Here is a 19,559-nt window from a genome sequence, read left to right on the forward strand (position 1 = left end):
AAAAAAAAAAAAAAGAATCTAAACACAGATCTTGTGCCTGTCAGAAAAATTCACTCAAAATGATTTTAAACATAGAACACAAAACTATAAAGTTCCTAAAAGATAATGAAAGAGAAAACCTAGGTGACATAGGATAGGGTAATGACTTTTTAGATACAACACCAAAGGCACGGATCCATGAAAGAAACAACTAATAAGCTGGACTTTATTAAAATGAAAAACTTATATTCTGCAAAAGATAATATCAAGAGAATAAGACAAGACACATACTGGGAGAAAATATTTGCAAAAGACATATTTCATAAGGGATTATTATCCAAAATGCACAAAGAACTCCTAAAACTCAACAGTAAGAAAATTAACAACCCAATTAAAAATGGGTCAAAGACCTTTAACAGCATCCCACCACTGAAGATGTGCATACAGCAAATAATCATATTAAAGATGCTCCACATCATTTGTCATCAGGGAAATGCAAACATAAACAACAGCAAGGTACCATTGCACATGAGAATGGCCCGCACTCAGAACACTGATAACACCAAATGCTGGTGAGGATATAGAGCAATAAGAACTCTCATTAATTGCTGGCAGAAATGCAAAATGGTATGGCCGTTTTGGTAGACAGTTTGGAAGTTTCTTACAAAACTTAACAAAAGTAGAGAACTATAAAACTTTAATCAAAGAAATCAAAAAAGATGTAAAGAAATGGAAAGATATTCCATGTTCATGGATTGGAAAAATCAATATTGTAAAAATGGCCATACTACCCAAAGCAATCTACAGATTCAATGCAATCCCTATCAAATTACCCATGACATTTTTCACAGAACTAGAACAAACTATCCAAAAATTTCTATGGAACAACAAAAGACCCAGAACTGCCAAAGCAATCCTGAGAAACAAAAACCAAGCAGGAGGCATAACTCTCCCAGACTTCAAAAAATATTACAAAGCCACAGTCATCAAAACAGTGTGGTTGGAGTTCCCGTCGTGGCGCAGTGGTTAATGAATCCGACTAGGAACCATGAGGTTGTGGGTTCGGTCCCTGCCCTTGCTCAGTGGGTTAACGATCTGGTGTTGCTGTGAGCTGTGGTGTAGGTCGCAGACGCGGCTCGGATCCCTTGTTGCTGTGGCTCTGGTGTAGGCCAGTGGCTACAGCTCCAATTTGACCCCTAGTCTGGGAACCTCCATATGCTGCGGGAGCGGCCCAAGTAATGGCAAAAAAAAAAAAAAAACCAAACAAACAGTGTGGTACTGGTATCAAAACAGACAGACAGACCGACCAATGCAACAGAATAGAGAACCCGGAAACAAACCCTGACACCTATGGTCAATTAATCTTTGACAAGGGAGGCAAGAACATAAAATGGGACAAAGAAAGTCTATTCAGCAAGCATTGCTGGGAAACCTGACAGCTGCATGCAAAGCAATGAAATTAGAACACACCCTCATACCATGCACAAAAATAAACTCAAAATGGCTGAAAGACTTAAATACAAGACAGGACACTATCAAACTCCTAGAAGAAAACATAGGCAAAACACTCTCTGACAGCAACATCATGAATATTTTCTCAGGTCAGTCTCCCAAAGCAATAGAAATAAGAGCAAAAATAAACCCATGGGGAGTTCCCGTCATGGCGCAGTGGTTAACGAATCTGACTAGGAACCATGAGGTTGCGGGTTCGGTCCCTGCCCTTGCTCAGTGGGTTAACGATCCGGCGTTGCCGTGAGCTGTGGTGTAGGTTGCAGACGAGGCTCAGATCCCGCGTTGCTGTGGCTCTGGCGTAGGCCGGTAGCTACAGCTCCGATTCAACCCCTAGCCTGGGAACCTCCATATGCCGCGGGAGCGGCCCAAGAAATAGCAACAACAACAACAACAACAACAACAAAAAAGACAAAAGACAAAATAAATAAATAAATAAATAAAATAAACCCATGGGACCTAATCAAACTGAAAAGCTTTTGCACAGCAAAGGAAACCCAAAAGAAAACAAAAAGACAACTTACAGAATGGGAGAAAATAGTTTCAAATGATGCAACCGACGAGGGCTTAATCTCTAGAATATATAAGCAACTTATACAACCCAACAGCAAAAAAGCCAATCAATCAATGGAAAAATGGGCAAAAGACCTGAATAGACGGTTCTCCAAGGAAGATATACAGGTGACCAGCAAACACATGAGAAAATGCTCAACACTGCTGATCATAAGAGAAATGCAAATCAAAACAACCAGGAGATACCACCTCACACCAGTCAGAATGGCCATCATTAATAAATCCACAAATAACAAGTGCTGGAGGGGCTGTGGAGAAAAGGGAACCCTCCTGCACTGTTGGTGGGAATGGAAACTGGTACAGCCACTATGGAGAACAGTTTGGAGATACCTTAGAAATCTATACATAGAACTTCCATATGACCCCGCAATCCCACTCTTGGGCATCTATCCGGACAAAACTCTACTTAAAAGAGACACGTGCACCCGCATGTTCATTGCAGCACTATTCACAATAGCCAGGACATGGAAACAAGCCAAATGTCCATCAACAGATGATTGGATTCGGAAGATGTGGTATATATACACAGTGGAATACTACTAAGCCACAAAAAAGAATGACATAATGCCATTTGCAGCAACATGGATGGAACTAGAGAATCTCATACTGAGTGAAATGAGCCAGAAAGACAAAGACAAATACCATATGATATCACTTATAACTGGAGTCTAATATCCAGCACAAATGAACATCTCCACAGAAAAGAAAATCATGGACTTGGAAAATAGACTTGTGGCTGCCTGATAGGAGAGGGAGGGAGTGGGAGGGATTGGGAGCTTGGGGTTATCGGATACAACTTGGAATAGATTTACAAGGAGATCCTGCTGAGCAGCATTGAGAACTATGCCTAGATACTCATGTTGCAACAGAACAAAGGGTGGATAAAAAAAAATGTAATGTATATAACTTGATCCCCTTGCTGTACAGTGGGGAAAGAAAAAAAAAAGTAATGGGAGTACTAGAAGAGGAAAGAGAGAAAGAAGCAGAAGGAATATCTGAAGTAACAATGGCTGAGAATTTTCCAAAGTTAATGACAGACACCAAACCACAGATCCAGGAAGCTCTGAGAACATGAAGTGGGATAAACACCCCAAAGAGCATATCTAGGAATACCATAACTATCCTTCATGTGTATGTATGCAATGACAGAGCATCAAAATACACAGGCAAAAACTGACAGGCCTGCAAGGACAAATAGATAAATTCACTATTACTTCAACACACCTCTATCATAACTGATATATCCAGTAGGTAAACAGTCAGCAAGGATCTGGGTGAAGTGGAGAGCACCATTAACTACCTGGATCTAACTGACATTTATAGGATACTTCATGCAACAATAGCAAAATAAACATTCTTCTTAAGCTCCCATGGAACATTTGCCAAGACAAACCACATTCTGAGCCATAAAACACACCTCAACAAAGTTAAAAGAATGAAAGTCATAGAAAATATGCTCTCAGATCACAATGAGATTGATAACAGAAAGATAACAGGAAATCTAAAAATGACTGGAGATTAAACAACATATTTCTAGATAACACATGGGTCAAAGGAGTCTTAAATTTTTAAATATCTTGAATTGAATTAAAATGAAAATACAACTTATTGAAATTAATAAGGCACAATGATACTGCATCTATGTATAATACTGCAAAGGTGGATGAACATACGACATTATACATTTGTATACAAAGAGCAAAACAAAAAAATTCTCAATTCACTGCTTCACTCACTAGAGGAAGAACCAGAGAAATAATGTCTGCATGAGAAACTGCTTGTTGGTTACTCTGAATGTGCACACCCACTTTTCTGGGTCCCCACCAGTCTACCCCACTCCATCCCTGCTCACCTACACCTGGCCCTGTGTGAAATGCACCTGCTCAGATGGTGAGGGTACAGGGAAGGGAAAGCACAGGTTACCTTGGCTGCTGGGCTGCTCACTCCATGCCACCCCTCTGCTCCCTATCATCATGTGTTCCCACACTAGCCCCCAACCACATATCTGATTTGGCCTGTCTGGTGTCACTACCTGCAGTGATTTCTACCCATACAGTCCTTGCAAAGTTATATTACTTGATTCCAATTCTTCTGTTGTATTAATTTTCTACTGCTGCATAACAGGTGACCACACAGTTTCCAGGGATCAGGGGTCTGGTTAAGTGGGATTCTCTGTTCAGGGTGTCACTAGGCTGACATCAAGGTACTGGCTGGGGATACAACCTCATCTAAGACTCAGGTCCGCTTCTGGGTCCACTGGTATTTGGCAGAGTTCAGTTCCTTATGACTGAAGGACTGAGGCCCTCAGCTGCCAGACGCACACACCATTTCCTGCCACGCGGCCTCCACAAGACAGCAGTTTACTTTTTCAAGGTAAACAGGAGTATCTCAGCTCCTTGAATCTCTGAGCCCAGGTCTTTCTAAAGTCTGATCCGTTTATGTCAGGGCCACTCTGGATAAGTCCTTTTGATTAGCTTAAAATCAACTGATTTGGGACTTCCATTTTATCTGCAAAATTCTTCATCTTAGCCATGTAACAGCCTAACCATGGGAGGGACTCCATCACCCTCACAATCCCTCCCACACTCAGGCAGGAGATTATACAGATGTACACCAGGGGGCAGGGTGAGTCATCCTGATCAAACTAATGATGCCGGATGAACTCTTCTAAATCAAGTTATTCACCATACGACGCTTCTCTCAAAAAGGACTTCACCAGTTCTGCAGAACATACAGATGAACTCTAAGTAAATTAACTGGATACTCAAGGCCTTTCTTAATCATGTCCCAGGCAACATTCCAAGCCTCTACTCCTACAACACCTCCTGGACAAGCCTTCAGTCACACTCTCTGCCTGGCCCTGCCCCTCCCTTGTGTTCTCTGTACCTGCAGTCCTAGCTTCACTCTTCCTTTAGACCCAACCCACCCTTGCCCTCCTCCTTAGTCAAAGTCTGTATAGCCTTCAAGATGCTGCACTGACACCTATATAAAAACCTTTCCTGATCCTTTGGACTCACACTGGGCTTAGCTTTATTTGAATTTGCCCCAAAATACTGTAGTGAGTTGCATAAACTTCTCATCCCCGAGAACACACCCTTTGCAATGCAACGATGCTGCTCATCTCATGTGTCTCTGGGTTGGGCCTGTGCATTTTCCTTAGCCAATGAGACAATGGCAAACATGCCACAAGCAGACACTTAAGAAGCATCTGTGCACTGGGCTTACCCTCTTGCTGTCTAGGAAACCTTGCTACCTCTACCAGGTGACTGAGGCCAGACTATTCTCCCAGAAAGAGGGACAAGTGGCCAAGTTATCCCTGTGGCTCCAACTGACACTGGGCCAAGAACCTGTCACATGACAAGTAATAAAGTCTAGTGTTTTTAAGTCATTGAGCTACATACCAACATTTGTAGCAAACTATTTACTCCTTAAGAGTATAAAAGATTGAAGGTCCTCCTTTTTAATATTTCATTTGTTCAGCTTCATTTTAGTAAGCGTTCTTGGGAGAAGAGTTAATTACAGCCTGTAATTACAGCATGGAATGGAGGGTTAGCGCATGTGCTGGTTCTGAGCATCTGGAGTATCCATGGGAGCAGGTCATGCATGAAGTTTCTCAACATCACTTGACCTTTAAGGTGGAAGCAATCTCAGTGTCCCATCAAGAGATGAGAGGATAAACAAAGTATGGTTTATCCATACACTGGACTATGATTCAGCCATAAAAAGAAATGAAGTTCTGATACACACTATGACATGGATGAACCTTAAAAATGTTATGCCAACTGAAATTAGCCAGATACAAAAGGTCAAATATTGTATAATGGGCATTAGAGTAGACAAATTCAGAGAGACAGAAAGTAGAGTTTACCAGGCACAGGGGTTGTGGGGGGAAACCATTCATATAGGGAATAGGAGATAGTGAATATTCTTAATTCTAGGCACACACATTTTTCATTTCAGAAAAGGACTAAATCCTTGGTAAGTACACCAGTCCTCCAGTTAGCCTACCAAAGTACTCACCTGCCCAATGAACTGCTCTAAAAAGAAGCCTATAGATACAAACCTAAAATAGAAACATTCTCTTTCCAGTAATAAAGTTTCCAATGATGTAGTATATAATCCCTCTGATGAAAGAGGAGTACTATTACTAGAAAAATCCATCTGGCTCACCTCTGCAACAAAGCCAATCTCCCAGGGACAGGAATTATGTTGGTTCTTCCATTCACAGGCAAGCACTCTGCACTTGGATTCTCTTAATCAACATTCCTTGAACATCAGTTTGGAGTCAATTTTCACCATAAGTAGATAATGAGTGGAAAGAGGCAATGTATTAAAATGTACAATGGTACTTTAAAGAGTACCTACACCCTCAAGTACAAGAACACCCACTTGGCTTTTCACTGTTGCCGGGACTGTTGGAGAAAGAGTGACAGCATCATGGATTAGCACCAGTCTGGGTGTGGGGTGGGGTTGGGAGGCTGCAGGGAGGGTCTGCCCCAGTGGCCTATGTGTTACTACCTTGGGTTGTTTACCAGGTTCCTTGTACCTCTAAGAGATTTGATTCTATCTGTGTACTTTTGTTGCAGAATTGGTGGTTCTCAACAGTTTCCACGTTTTCTACAATTCCACTGAGTACCTCCAATCAACAGTAAAAGATCATGTATGAGATTTTATGATTTAGATATAAGTGCTTAAAATTTGTAACACTGACATTTCTATTTAAACTTAAAGACTCCAATGTCCTCATTTTTACATTCAGAAAAGGAAATCTGGCTTAGATACCCACTTAGACTTATTAACTCATATTTATGATAAAAATGACACTATGGCAACAGATATAAGGATTAAGCAAATTAATTAGATATGAAGTTCTTAGTCTCTAAAGCTGAATTCCTAGTAAGTTTAAGTGTTTGTCACCTGTGTTACCACAACTTTAAAATGACTGATTCTCTGAAAGGATGACAGGTAAGGGGTAGGGGGAGTGACCCATGAATTAACTAGGGATTGTTTAGATATAATTACAAAATGCCAATCACCATGACTTTGGTGATATTCATGCTTAAAGCTATTTCATTAAAAAAAGAAAAAAATTCATCCTTATCTAAAAGGCTATTTATGAGACTTAAGGAATTTATCCATTCATGTTCAATAATAACTCCCAGTGGAACAGGCTCTAAAAATGTCTATAATTAAAAACAGAACGGTAAAAAAAAACAAAACAAAATTAAAAAAAAAACTGAATGGCTTACTCTCTTGCTGGCAAGTTAGTGGAGGACTCCTTTTTTGAATCCAGAGAGCTTACAGTTTGCACAATACAATTCTGTTTTTTAGTGGATAGGGCGTCTCTTTCTTGCTCAGAGTGGATTAGGTTTAAGGCCTCTATTCCATCTTCTCCCTCCATCGTATCAGCTGGATTTGACTGTGGTTCTGGAGTCTCTAAAATCAGATCATCTTCGCTTATAGAAACTGTGAGGTCACTGCTGCTGCCCGAATGCTCCTCTTGCTCTTCCTGCAATTTCCTGAAGGGCTGCTGTGACCCAGGGTCCCCGTACAGAGGATGGTCTGTAACAGGGGATATGAACAGACTGCTGAGCACTAACTTCAGGGAGAAGCGAGGCAAGGCATCTACCTCACAGAGCATGATTACTGGTCCATTTCAAACACAGAGAAACAAGCCACAACTAATTATAGCATTTTAAAACCCATTAAAATATTTCTAAATATCGTAGTGGGTTTCAAAAGCAGAGAATTTGCTTGCAAAAATATTTCCAAGTACATACTTAAGAACTGTTGGCAAACTGTTGGTAAAGTGACTACTTTGTTTTTTTAACAGAGATATAATTAGTATTTTTCAGTCTTAGGTAGACCACCACTACCCAGAAAAACTAAATACCAACAAAAATCAGCAAACAATCTCACCTCTCACCTCACCTGAGAAAGCTTCCTGAGCGTCATGCTTCTCTTGAGAACACTTATTTTCAGATGCACAGGATTCTGAGGCTGATAGCAAGGGGACTAGCGGTCTGGCTCTTTCTTCCTCAACTTCAATATGTTTCCGTGTCAGAATTTCTGCCTCTGTTCCCTCCAATCTGCTGGAACCGTCGCACTTTAAATCAGTGGTTCTGTTCTTTGGGCTTAATCTCGCCTGTAACGGGGAATAGAGCCCAGGGGACCTTCTGCCTTCAGATAAATGACTCTTGCCAAGACAGGCACCGCTTCCTATCTTGGAGCAATGAGTCTGTTCCTCCTCAGACAAGGCGCTGGCTGTGACGGGCATTTTCTCACCAATCTGAAGAGATGTCTTTCCATCTGTTTTGTCAGACTTATTTAAGCACTGCTTGTCACCATTAGTTTGTACTACATCGCTGTCTGTCACATCACTGCGCTGGGCTGTCTGTCGGTGTGAATGTGGGTCAGGAATTGAAAAGTTCTTTGTGGGCTGGGGAGATTTCTGCTCTGCACTGAAATCCCCCATGCTTGAGACGGCTGACATTTGGCGGCCCATAAAGATTGTTGCTGGCTGATACAATCCTCTTGACACAGCTGTCCCCAAGTTAATTTTTGCTGGCATTACAAGCTGCAGCACCAAAAGACATGTGAGTTAAGTATATTGTGTATGAACAATTACGTTATTTAGGTTTTCAGAAATGAAATGAGGCAAGGAAGCATGACTAATGAAATCAATACATACCCTGTTTTATAAAAATCATGGCTTCCTACAAAATGACCAAGAAAAAATACAGTCCCCAATATTTCATTGTAATAATGACGCTGGTTCACAAAGCAAATATTGTCCAGAAACTATGGAATCTATATTTTTCTAAAACATACTTTGCATTGCACAACTATGTGAATGTACTCAATGCCACTGAACTGTATACTTAAACATGGCTAAAACAATCAATTTTAATTCATGTATATTTTACCACAATTAAAAAAAAATAAACTTTTGAGTTCTAACCACTTTCCACAGAGAGGCTTGAATTTGATGAAGCTAGAGAGATAGCTCAATAAAAAAGGAGAGGGCATATAAACGACTATTGGGGGGTTAAAACCTCTATTTCTAGAATTGTGTGTAATATTAAAAAAAACTTTGATAATCACATACCAGGGTTGCATTAAAATATACTGCATATATGCAAAATAATATAATTTCCTATTAAAGAGCAAATAACAGCAGTTTTTCCTGAACAACTTAAAGTAATTTTAAAGACATGAAAAGTAATTTAAATTTACTGGCTTGTTTATGGGGAGAATGAGCATTGCCTTTTTCTTAAAAAAAGAGAGTTGGGGGACAAGGGATGAAGAAAAACAGAAGCAATTGGTTCAGTGGCTTGATCAAGGACATACAATGGGAAGCAGAAATGGAAAAACAATAATGAAGCCTTGAAGAAGCTAAGTGCTCTTCTTCCCAAAGGACCAAAGCATCTCCACATACATATCAGCATTTAGTCCACAGAGCACTACAGAGCTGATGAGGAGATGATTTGTACCCCTTCTCTGCAGACGGAAAAACTGAGGCCAAAATGTTGAGAAAATGGTATTCACATAGCCAAAACAGAACTGAGATCTTGCTTCTTATCAAACACACTGTCTCTTTTATTTCCAAAGATAAAACAAACAACTTTGAAGCTAAAAACAAATGAAACGCGGTGTCAGAGAAATGGTGGAACAAGGACTTCTCAAAATTCTCTACTCTGTAAATGCAACAATAACACTAGAAAATATCTTTAGAATAACTCTTCAAAACTGTGGAAGTTAACCAAAAGCTTGCAGCAATCTGAGGAGCATTTATTCAAGAAAAGCAACTGAATCTTGGTAAGAACAACAATTTATGGTTATTTTAACTTGCCCTATTCCCAGGTTCCCCTCCTCGAGTCTGTGGTAACCTTGAAAATCAGCAGCCTGTAATCACAGCCTGTAAAATAGCAGCCTTACAGATACTGACAGAAACAGAAAAGGACTGGAACTCCTTCAAAGCCCCATTCCCAGACAACTGTCACTATATGACCTGTCCAGTGGTTCCCTAGAAGACCACCCTCACAAGACTATCTTTATTTGATCTCACCTAAAGCTGACACAACACAAACAGCCTTTTGCCTGAGGCTATTTGTCAAAAATAATCAGAGGCCATTGTTTAACATGGAGGCTGAGGCAGTGGATAATATTTGGGCAAACAAGAGGCTTACTAAAATAGCTTAAAAGGGAAGGGTGGTGAATGAGCTGTCCACAGAGGGCTTTGAAAAGGTCCAACATATTCCTGGAAATCTAGACTGTGGACACATTCAAGAAGGGTGCTGAGAAGGGCTTAAGCTCTCACCTTAGGCTTAACTTGTAGCTCTGTGCAAGCACTGACATGAAAGCTAAAGTGGAGTTGAAACCTCCTGGATGGGTGTTGAAGGTGTGCCCCAACACACAACCTAGGCCCCTTGGCAAAGACTGTGAAACTTACAGGTTGTAGGCATTTAAAGAAAGTTCTGAGTAATTATTAGCTTGTCACTAAGCTAAGTGAACAGAAACTTCAGTGACCACACATGACAAAGAATAGATAATTTATGTAATTCAGAAAGTACTAAACAAACAAAAATAATAAACTCTGAAAGAGGGGTAAATCTGATGTTCATTTTCCTATTAAAAATGTCCAAATGAGAACAAAATATTATGAGACATTAAGAGAAATAAGAAGGTATGATTCATACACATGAGGAAAGAAAGTTGTCAACAGACACTATCCCTGAGGAAGCCTATATGTTCTACTTACTAGACAAAGGCTTTTTTTTTTTTTGTCTTTTTGCCATTTCTTGGGCCGCTCCCGCGGCATATGGGCGTTCCCAGGCTAGGGGTCAAATCGGAGCTGTAGCCAATGGCCTACACCAGAGCTGCAGCAACGCAGGATCCGAGCCGTGTCTGCAACCTACACCACAGCTCACGGCAACGCCGGATCATTAACCCACTGAGCAAGGGCAGGGATCTTCCAACCTGCAACCTCATGGTTCTTAGTCGGATTCATTAACCACTGCGCCACGACGGGAAATCCCGACAAAGGCTTTAAATTAGCTATTTTAAATATGTTCAAAAACGAAGGGAAATCACATCTAAAGACTAAGTAAAAGTATAAGAACAGTTTCCAAATAGAGATGATCAATAAAGAGATAGAAATTATTTTAAAAAGAGAACCAAATAGAAATTTTACAGTAGAAAAGCGCAATCACCAGAATGAAAAGTTCACTAGAAGGACTCATCAGCAGATATGAATAGGCAAAGAAAATAAACAACATATTTAAATGTAGGTCAATTGAGATTATCCAGATTAAGGAAAAGGAAGGAAAAAGCAAGAAGAACTTCACAGACTTGGGTACACTACCATGCATACCAATATATGCATAATGAGCCACAGAAGGAGAAGAAAAAGAAAGGTACAGAAAGAATTTTGATGAAAGAATAGTGAAAACTTCCCAAGTATGTTGAAAATCATTAATTTACACATCCAACAAGTTCAACCAAGTCCAAGTGTAACAAATTCAAGGAGGTCATCACCTTGACATATCATAAACTATTGAAAGCCAAAATAGAAAATCTTAAAAGCAAAATAGAGAAGTGACTCCTCACATAAAAGAGATCCTCAATAAGATTAACAGGTGACTTATCAGAAACCATTGAGGGAGTTCCCCGGTGGAGCAGTGGGTTAAGGATCTGGCATTGTCACTGCTGTGGCACAGCCTCGATCCCCTGACCTGGGAACTTTCACATGCCATAGGTGCAGCTAAAATTAACTATGGAAGCCAGCAGGCAGTAAGATAACATAATCAAAGTGCTGAAAGAAAATGACTGTTAATCATGAATTCTGTATCACCAAAACTTTCCTCCAAAAATGAAGGAGATAAGCAATGAGGTCCTGCTATATAGCACAGGGAGCTATAGACAATCACTTGTAATAGAACATGATGGAAGGTAATGTGAGAAGAAGAGTGTGTATATATGTATGACTGGGTCACTATACTGTACAGAAGAAAGTGACAGAACATTTAAAATGAATTATAATAAAAAATCTTAAAACCCAAAAAACAAAAACAAAAAAAGAAAAATACCCCCAAAATGTGTACTATTATAATAAAATCCCAATTTTAAGTGTAGGGGGAAAAAAGGGAGAAATTAAAGTGTTCCTCACTGTACAAAAAACAGAATTTCTCACTACCATACCTTCCCTATAAGGAATACCACAGGAGTCCTTCAGGCTAAAATGAAAGGACACGACATAGTAACTCAAGTCCACATTAAGAAATAAAAAGCATGCCACTCTCAAGCCTTTTGAGATGGACCTCACTCTGTGTATGGAATGTTCATCTCTCTAAAGAAATACACTTCTTATCTATCACTTTGTCTCTCACTGAATTTCTCCTGTGCCGAGACATAAAGAAGCTGTGCTTCACTAAATCCTGAGACTGGGTGTGTGATTTTAACTAAAAGACAGTGGGTTTGAGTCCCAGCTTATGGTTCAAGTCCCAGTCTGACTTTTGGCTGGGTCAGAATCCCATTTGAGACATACAGTTTCATGGTGAACCATGAAAGGACAGCAGTGGGCTAGATCGTTGTAGACACCATTGGGACACCTCCTGTACCATTACTTTGCAATGACTTTCGAGGCACTAACACCTGGTTGGGAGATTACCTTGGAAGGGATCGCATCTAAGATCAAACTCAGACCCCATCTGGTGAGGAAGCCTAGGCTTCCTAGGAAATTTTCTTCCTAGAAAATTCCATGGAAAAGCAAATTTAGGTGTTCTGACTGGCAGACAGGTTCTGCTGAGGTCTCAGTGGACAGCAGCATCCATCACTAGACATGTGAGTGAGGAAGACTTTAAGAGGACTCTGGCCCCTAGCTGCCATCTGCCTCATGAGAGACTCCACACTGAGAACTGTGTAGCTGAGCCCAGTGAGAGCTAATAGTAACAATAAAAAATGACTCTTGCTCTTTTACATCATAAGTATATGGAGGTTGGTTTTGCAGCAATGGGTAATTAACACTCAGATATTTCCCATGAATGAAACTTTGCTGCCTACTGCCAGCAATTTGCTATTTTTTAATCTGGGAATAAACTCTAGATGAATGTACCAAAGAAAATGAATGTGCTGAAGGATAATTGCAGGCCTGGACTCCATTCCTAATGGAGTGCTCTCATTAGTTCCCTCCAGGACCACTGACAAGCCCTGACAAGCTTTGGGCCTCTGGTTTCTCATCTGTTAAGAGATGGCATTGATGTTGACAGCTAGAGGGTACCATCTAGCCAAGTTGTTTGATTTCTCCTTTCTCCTACATTAAACTTGCATGGTAATTCCTGTTGTGGCTCAGCAGTAATGAACCCAACTAGTATTCATGAGGATTTGGGTTCGATCCCTGGCCTTGCTCAGTGGGTTAAGGATACAGCGTTACTGTGAGCTGTGGCGTAGGCTTGCAGCTGCAGCTCTGATTCAACCCCTAGAACAGGAACTTGCATATGCCACATGTATAGTCCTAAAAAGAAAAGAAAACAAAACAAAACTTCCATGATTATATTCCTCTTCCGCAACAGATAACAATGAAATATTGGTTCACCTGGACTTTTTATACTGCAATTAAAGGAAGAAAAAGGTCTCAGCCCACAGGATGATAAATCTTCATTATACATTATTCTTCTCTTCTTGATGAGGAAAGAGCAAATTCTTAGCAATTAAACTCCAAACTAAGATTTGAACAAACAGGTTTGAAATATTCTAAACTTATGAGGAAGCACCTTTTTACTCAATCCTTTTTAAAAATGTTCTGCTTGGGACAATTGTCACTAATGATGTTCCCTCTACCTTTCTGAGGCTGAGGATGATTTAAATCAAGATCTGTAGTTTCTAAGCCTAGGCTTTCAAAGTTAAGAAGCTAAATAAATTCCTGTACTTTTGGCTTGTTATGCTACTCTATATGTAGTTTAACCCCCACACATGTTACACAAAAATCAATCCAAATGGACTATAGATCTAAGTATGAAAAATAAATTAATAAAGTTCTAAAAAAATAAAAAGCACTCATAAGGGTAACTACATTATTAAATATGTATTTAACCCTATTGGTAAACACAAAAGCATAAATGTATTTTTTGCGTAACTCTTTTTTTCTTCTATGAATGAAAAGACAACTGTACCAAGCAATAATTTTTTTTTTTTTTGTCTTTTTAGGGCTGCACCAGCAGCATATGGAAATTCCAAGGCTAGGGGTTGAATCAGAGCTGCAGCTGCCAGCCTATGCCACAGCCACAGCCACACCAGATCTGAGCCACGCTGACCTATACCACAGCTCACGGCAATGCCAGATCCTTAACCCACTAAGTGGGGCCAGGGATCCAACTTCGTCCTTGTGGATACTAGTCAGGTTCGTTATCACTGAGCCACAATGGGAACTCCAACTGAGCAATAATTATAAATCTATGTTGATGAGCAGTATGTGAGATATAAAGACACAGCTTGTATTACAATAATATCACAAAGGAGCAGAAAATGAATGGAGCTACATAGGAGCGAAGTTTTTACATGCTATTGAAATTAAGTTGCTATTAATCCAAACTAGATGTTATAAGTTAAGATGTTAATTATAACACCAGAGCACCCACAGAAAAAGCAATGACAGGAAATTAAAATGGTACACTAGAAAATATATATTTAATGCAAAATAGGCAGTACAGAGGATTAAAGGAACAAAAAGATATATAGAAAATAAAGAGCAAAATGGCAGATGCAAATCCTACCTTTTTAGTAATTACATTAATTTTAAATGGATTAAATACTACAATTAAAGCCAGAGACTGGCAGAATGGATTAAAAAAAATAATAAGATCCAACTACATGGTGCCTAGTGAGACTCATTTTAGATTCAAAGACACAAATAGACTGAAAGCACAGGGAAGGGAAAAGATCTATCAACAGAGCCCCACGGAAAAAAATATACTATGCAAACAGTAACCAGAAGAAAGCTGGAGTGTCTATGCTAAAATCAGACACCAGACTTTGAGACTCAAAACTGTTACTAGACACAGGTCATTTTACAATGATAAAAGGGTTAATTTGTAAAAAAGATATAACAATATAAATGTACTCGTATATCTAACAATAAAGTCCTATCTGAATTAAAAACAGAGACCTAAAGGGAGAAATAGACAATTCAACAATAGTTGGAGACTTCAATATTCTACATCCAATAACAGACAAAACAACTAGATAGAAGATCATTAAGGAAATAGAGGACTTGAAAACCAACTAGACCTAAAAGGCATATAAAGAAGACTCCACCTGCCAACAGTAGAATACACAGATACAGATTCTTTCCAACGGTACATGGAACTTCTGCAAGACAGACCCATATGTCAGGCTATAAATTAAGTTTCAATAAATTTAAATGGATTAAAAATTTGTTCTCTGATAACAATGGAATGAAATTAGAAATCAATAAAAGAAGGAAATCTGGCAAATTCACAAATATATATAAATTAAATAAGAAAACTCTTAAATAATTAATGAGTCGAAGAAGAAATCACAAGGGAAATTAGAACACATTTGACATGAATGAAAAGGAAAACAACATACTAAAGCCTAAGAGAAAGAGTTTTTAGAAGGAAATTCACAGCTGTAAAAGTTTATTAAGAAAGAAAGAAAGAAGAGTTCCATTGTGACTCAGCAGTAACAAACCCAACTAATATCCATGAAGACATGGGTTCGATCTCTGGCCTTGCTCAATGGGTTGAGGATCCAGGGGTGCTATGGACTATGGTGTAGGTCGCAGATGTGGCTCAGATCTGGCGTTGCTGTGGCTGTGGCATAGGCTGGCAGCTGCAGCTCTGATTAGACCCCTGGGAATTTCTATATGCCGTGGGTGTGGCCCTAAAAAGCAAAAAAAAAAAAAAGGTAGAGCAGAAATAAATGAATGAGAGTAGAAAAACTGGAGAAAAAAAACCAAAAGCTTATTCATTGAAAAGATCCACAGATTGACAGACCTATAGCTAGACTGACCAAGAAAAACAGAAGACTTAAATTACTGTGTTAACAACCTTTAGAGATATAAAAAAGATTATAAGGGAATATTATGAATAACTGCTTGCCAACAAATTAGACCACCTACACAAACTGGACAAATTCTTAGAAAGACACAACTACCAAACTCACCCAAGAAGAAACAAACTCTGAATAAGCCCATAACAAGTTGAACAACTGAATTAGTAATCAAAAACTTCCCACGAAAAAAATCCCTGGACTAGAAGATTTCGCCAGTGAGTTCTACCAGATGTTTAAAGAAGAATTAACACCAATTCTTTCTAAGCTCCTCCAAAAACAGGCAAGGAAAAAATATTTCCCAACTTCATTCTATGACGCCAGCCCTGATACCAAAGACATCACAAGAAAACTAAAGACCAATATTTCTGATGAATATAGATGAAAAAATTCTCAACAAAACATCTGCAGGCCAAATTCAGCATAATATACATAGGATTATATCCCATGACCAAGAAGAACTTTTCCCAGGAATGCAAAGTTAGTTGAACATATGAAAGTCGATATTTACCATATTAATAAAGGACAAATAAAAACCCAAATTATTATCTCTATTAACACAGAAAAACCATAAGATAAACACAACATGAGCTCATGATTAAAAAAACACTCAGTGAACTAGGAATAGAATTCCCTAACCTGATAAAGTGCATCTATGAAAAACCCATGCTAATAGCATAGTCAATGGTGAAAGACTGAAAACTTTCTTTCCTTCAGATCAGAATTAATGAAAGAACGTCTGCTCTTAACACTTCTATTTAACACTGTACTACAGATTCTAGCTCAGGCAATAAGGCAAGAATAAGAACTGAAAGGCATCTATACTGCAAAGGAAGAAATAAAGCTATCTGCAGATGACACGATCTTACAAAAAGGATTCCACAAAAACAATCACAGCTAACAAGTTCAGCATTCTGTGCTCAAGGAACATAAGACAATATTGTTGGGAGTTCCCTTCGTGGCTCAGTAGTTAATGAATCTGATCAGGATCCACAAGGATGAGGGTTCTATCCCTGGCCTCACTCAGTGGGTTAAGTATCCTGCGTTGCTGTGGCTGTGGCGTAGGCTGGAAGCTGTAACTCTGACTCGACCCCTTGCCGGGGAACTTGCCATGGGTGCGGCCCTAAAAAGCAAAAAAAAAAAAAGACTTAATATTGTTGAGATGGCAATACTTGCAAATTGACTTACATAACCAATACAAACTCTACCAAAATCCCAGCTGGCATTTCTGCAGAAATCGGCCAACTAATACTAAAATTTGCATGAAAATACATGGGACCCAGAATAGCCAAAGCAATTCTCCAAAGAAGAGCAAAGCTCCAAATCTTTGGAAATAAATCCATGCATTTATACTCAACCGCCTTTTTAAAAGACATCATTTTTTACAGCAGTTTTAGGTTCAAGGCGAGAAGGGGCTGGAATTGGTTATACGTCCTGGCCTCCACATAGGAGGCCCGTGCCTTCTGGAGGTGGGTATTTCCTTCCCTCAGGTCAGTCAGACTCCCTAAACAGTTTCTCCTGAGGGCAGATGCCGTCAATAACCAGAATCCTGGCACACTGAGAATGCTTCCTTCCCCTTCCCCTCCCTGATAGTCACTGTGTGGACCAGGTAGAGCTGGGGGCCCCTGGAGTTCTCATCTCTCAGGAATAGCTCCAGCTTCCCCATCCTGGCTCTGTTTCCCACAGAGGCGTCAGCTCTGCTCCTGGAAGCCATGGTTCTCTGGGGTCACTTGCTGCTCTCTTCACTTTCAGGGGCAGCAGACTGCTGTGTGACCTCACTTCTCTGTCAGATCTAAGAAGAGTTGCTTATTTTTCCGTCTGATCAGCTTTTTACTTGTTAGGATGGAGAGATAATTTCCAAGCTTCTTATATGTTGACTACATCATAATTTTAAGAGCTGAGTATTATCCGAGTCTACAGATATTCCATAAATTATTTCACCAGGCTTGTTTTGATGGACTTCCTTGGTTTGCTTCCCATCATCTGCCCCTCCAAACAGCTGCAATAATTATCCCTGAGTGTATGTCTCTCTGCAATGTGTGAGCAGCACAGTCTCCTGGAACTGAAATCACTTGGTCAGGACCGCCTTATAGGATATTGCTATTTCGCAGTCCAGAGAAGCCATTATGTCATTATTAAGAACTTTCTGGAGTTCCTGCTGTGGCACAATGGGATCAACAGCATCTTCAGAGCATTGAGATGCAGGTTCAATCCCTGGCCTGGCGCAGCAGGTTAAGGATCTGGTGTAGCTGCAGCTTCGGCTTGGGTTGTAACTGTGACTTGGATCTCATCCCTGGCCAGGAAACTCCAGATGCTGCAAGGTGGCCAAAAACAAACAAACAAACAAACTTTCCATTATACCACATGGTTTAAACAGAAAAATTATATTAGCACTTTGATTCATCAGTATGAATGGTATTTGTAACAATACTTCCATTATTGACAACAAAGACAAATTTTAAAATAAGCAAAAATCATTTATTACCACTACCCTAAACTAATAACTACTTTTTTATTTTTCCTCAGGAAAAAAAAAAAAAGTTATTTAAGTAGTTCATTCCAAGAGAAAAGCTTGTGGAGTGCTTTTAGCTGGCCAAAGGCTGAGGACTCAGAGTGTATTCACAACAGGGGTCATTTGGTGAAAACTGAGGCCAATCGGTGATGAGACATAAGAGTTTGAGGCTTGATTTTTCTTTTCCAAGAGTCACTTAGGTGATATTAATGAACCAAGACCAGAACAATTACTAACCCAGCACAGGGAATACCACCACAGTCTTAAGTACCTACCCGGGTGTTGGTCTCCTAAAGGCCAAGGTATAAAGCCAAAGAGGCCGCAGGTCTTAGAGATGAGAAAGCCACCTGGCAGGGGCACATGCAAAGAAAGTGCCAGGGGTTGAACTGGCAACCTCATGGTTCCTAGTCAGATTCGTTAACCACTGAGCCACAACAGGAACTCTGAGACACTCCTTTCACCCAGGTATTCTCCAACTCCTCTACCCACTGAGAGAAGCAAAAGACTCTGGCTCATTCACTGGACATAGAACCCCAGACGCCAAGATCTGGGGAGAAACAACAAAATCTAAATAGCAACCTGCACGATCAACAAAAATAGCATGTACCCATGGTTAAACTTAGAGTAAATGCTTCCAGAACCACAGAGAGTGAAACAGTGACCAATTCAAGATGGCACTGTTAACAAAGGGTACTTCCTGAAAACAGAGGCCACAGTTCTCTGTGACAGCAAATAGTCATTAAGTGCCAATTCTACCAAACATTCCAAACTTTTTAGAATATGCAACTCTGGTCCTCATAAACTCTAGCAAAATACTAATTTAAAAAAATTTTTTTTAAATCTTTTTAGGGCCACACCTGTGACATATGGAAGTTCCCAGGCTAGGGGTCAAATAGAAGTTGTAGCTGCTGGCCTACAC

General features: G+C 39.8%; 1 protein-coding gene across 6 annotated transcripts in view; it reads right to left on the reverse strand.

The window, feature by feature from the left end:
- Positions 1 to 19,559, reverse strand: part of KIZ (kizuna centrosomal protein) — a 108,769-nt gene that overhangs the window by 59,922 nt on the left and 29,288 nt on the right. For 4 of the 6 annotated variants that reach the window (XR_007133911.1, XR_007133909.1, XM_047771591.1 and 1 more), the window contains exons 5-6: positions 7,981 to 8,638; positions 7,311 to 7,623 (exon numbers count right to left, since the gene is read on the reverse strand). Coding sequence is in view for 3 of the 6 variants with exons in the window: in XM_047771591.1 (XP_047627547.1) it covers positions 7,311 to 7,623; positions 7,981 to 8,638 (971 nt within the window). In the remaining 3 variants the exon portion in view is untranslated. The remainder of the gene's footprint in view (positions 1 to 7,310; positions 7,624 to 7,980; positions 8,639 to 19,559) is intronic. The other 2 variants (XR_007133910.1, XM_047771592.1) reach the window with 1 other exon arrangement.

Source organism: Phacochoerus africanus, chromosome 3 (assembly GCF_016906955.1).
Source record: "Phacochoerus africanus isolate WHEZ1 chromosome 3, ROS_Pafr_v1, whole genome shotgun sequence".
In the NCBI taxonomy this organism is placed as follows: Eukaryota; Metazoa; Chordata; class Mammalia; order Artiodactyla; family Suidae; genus Phacochoerus; species Phacochoerus africanus.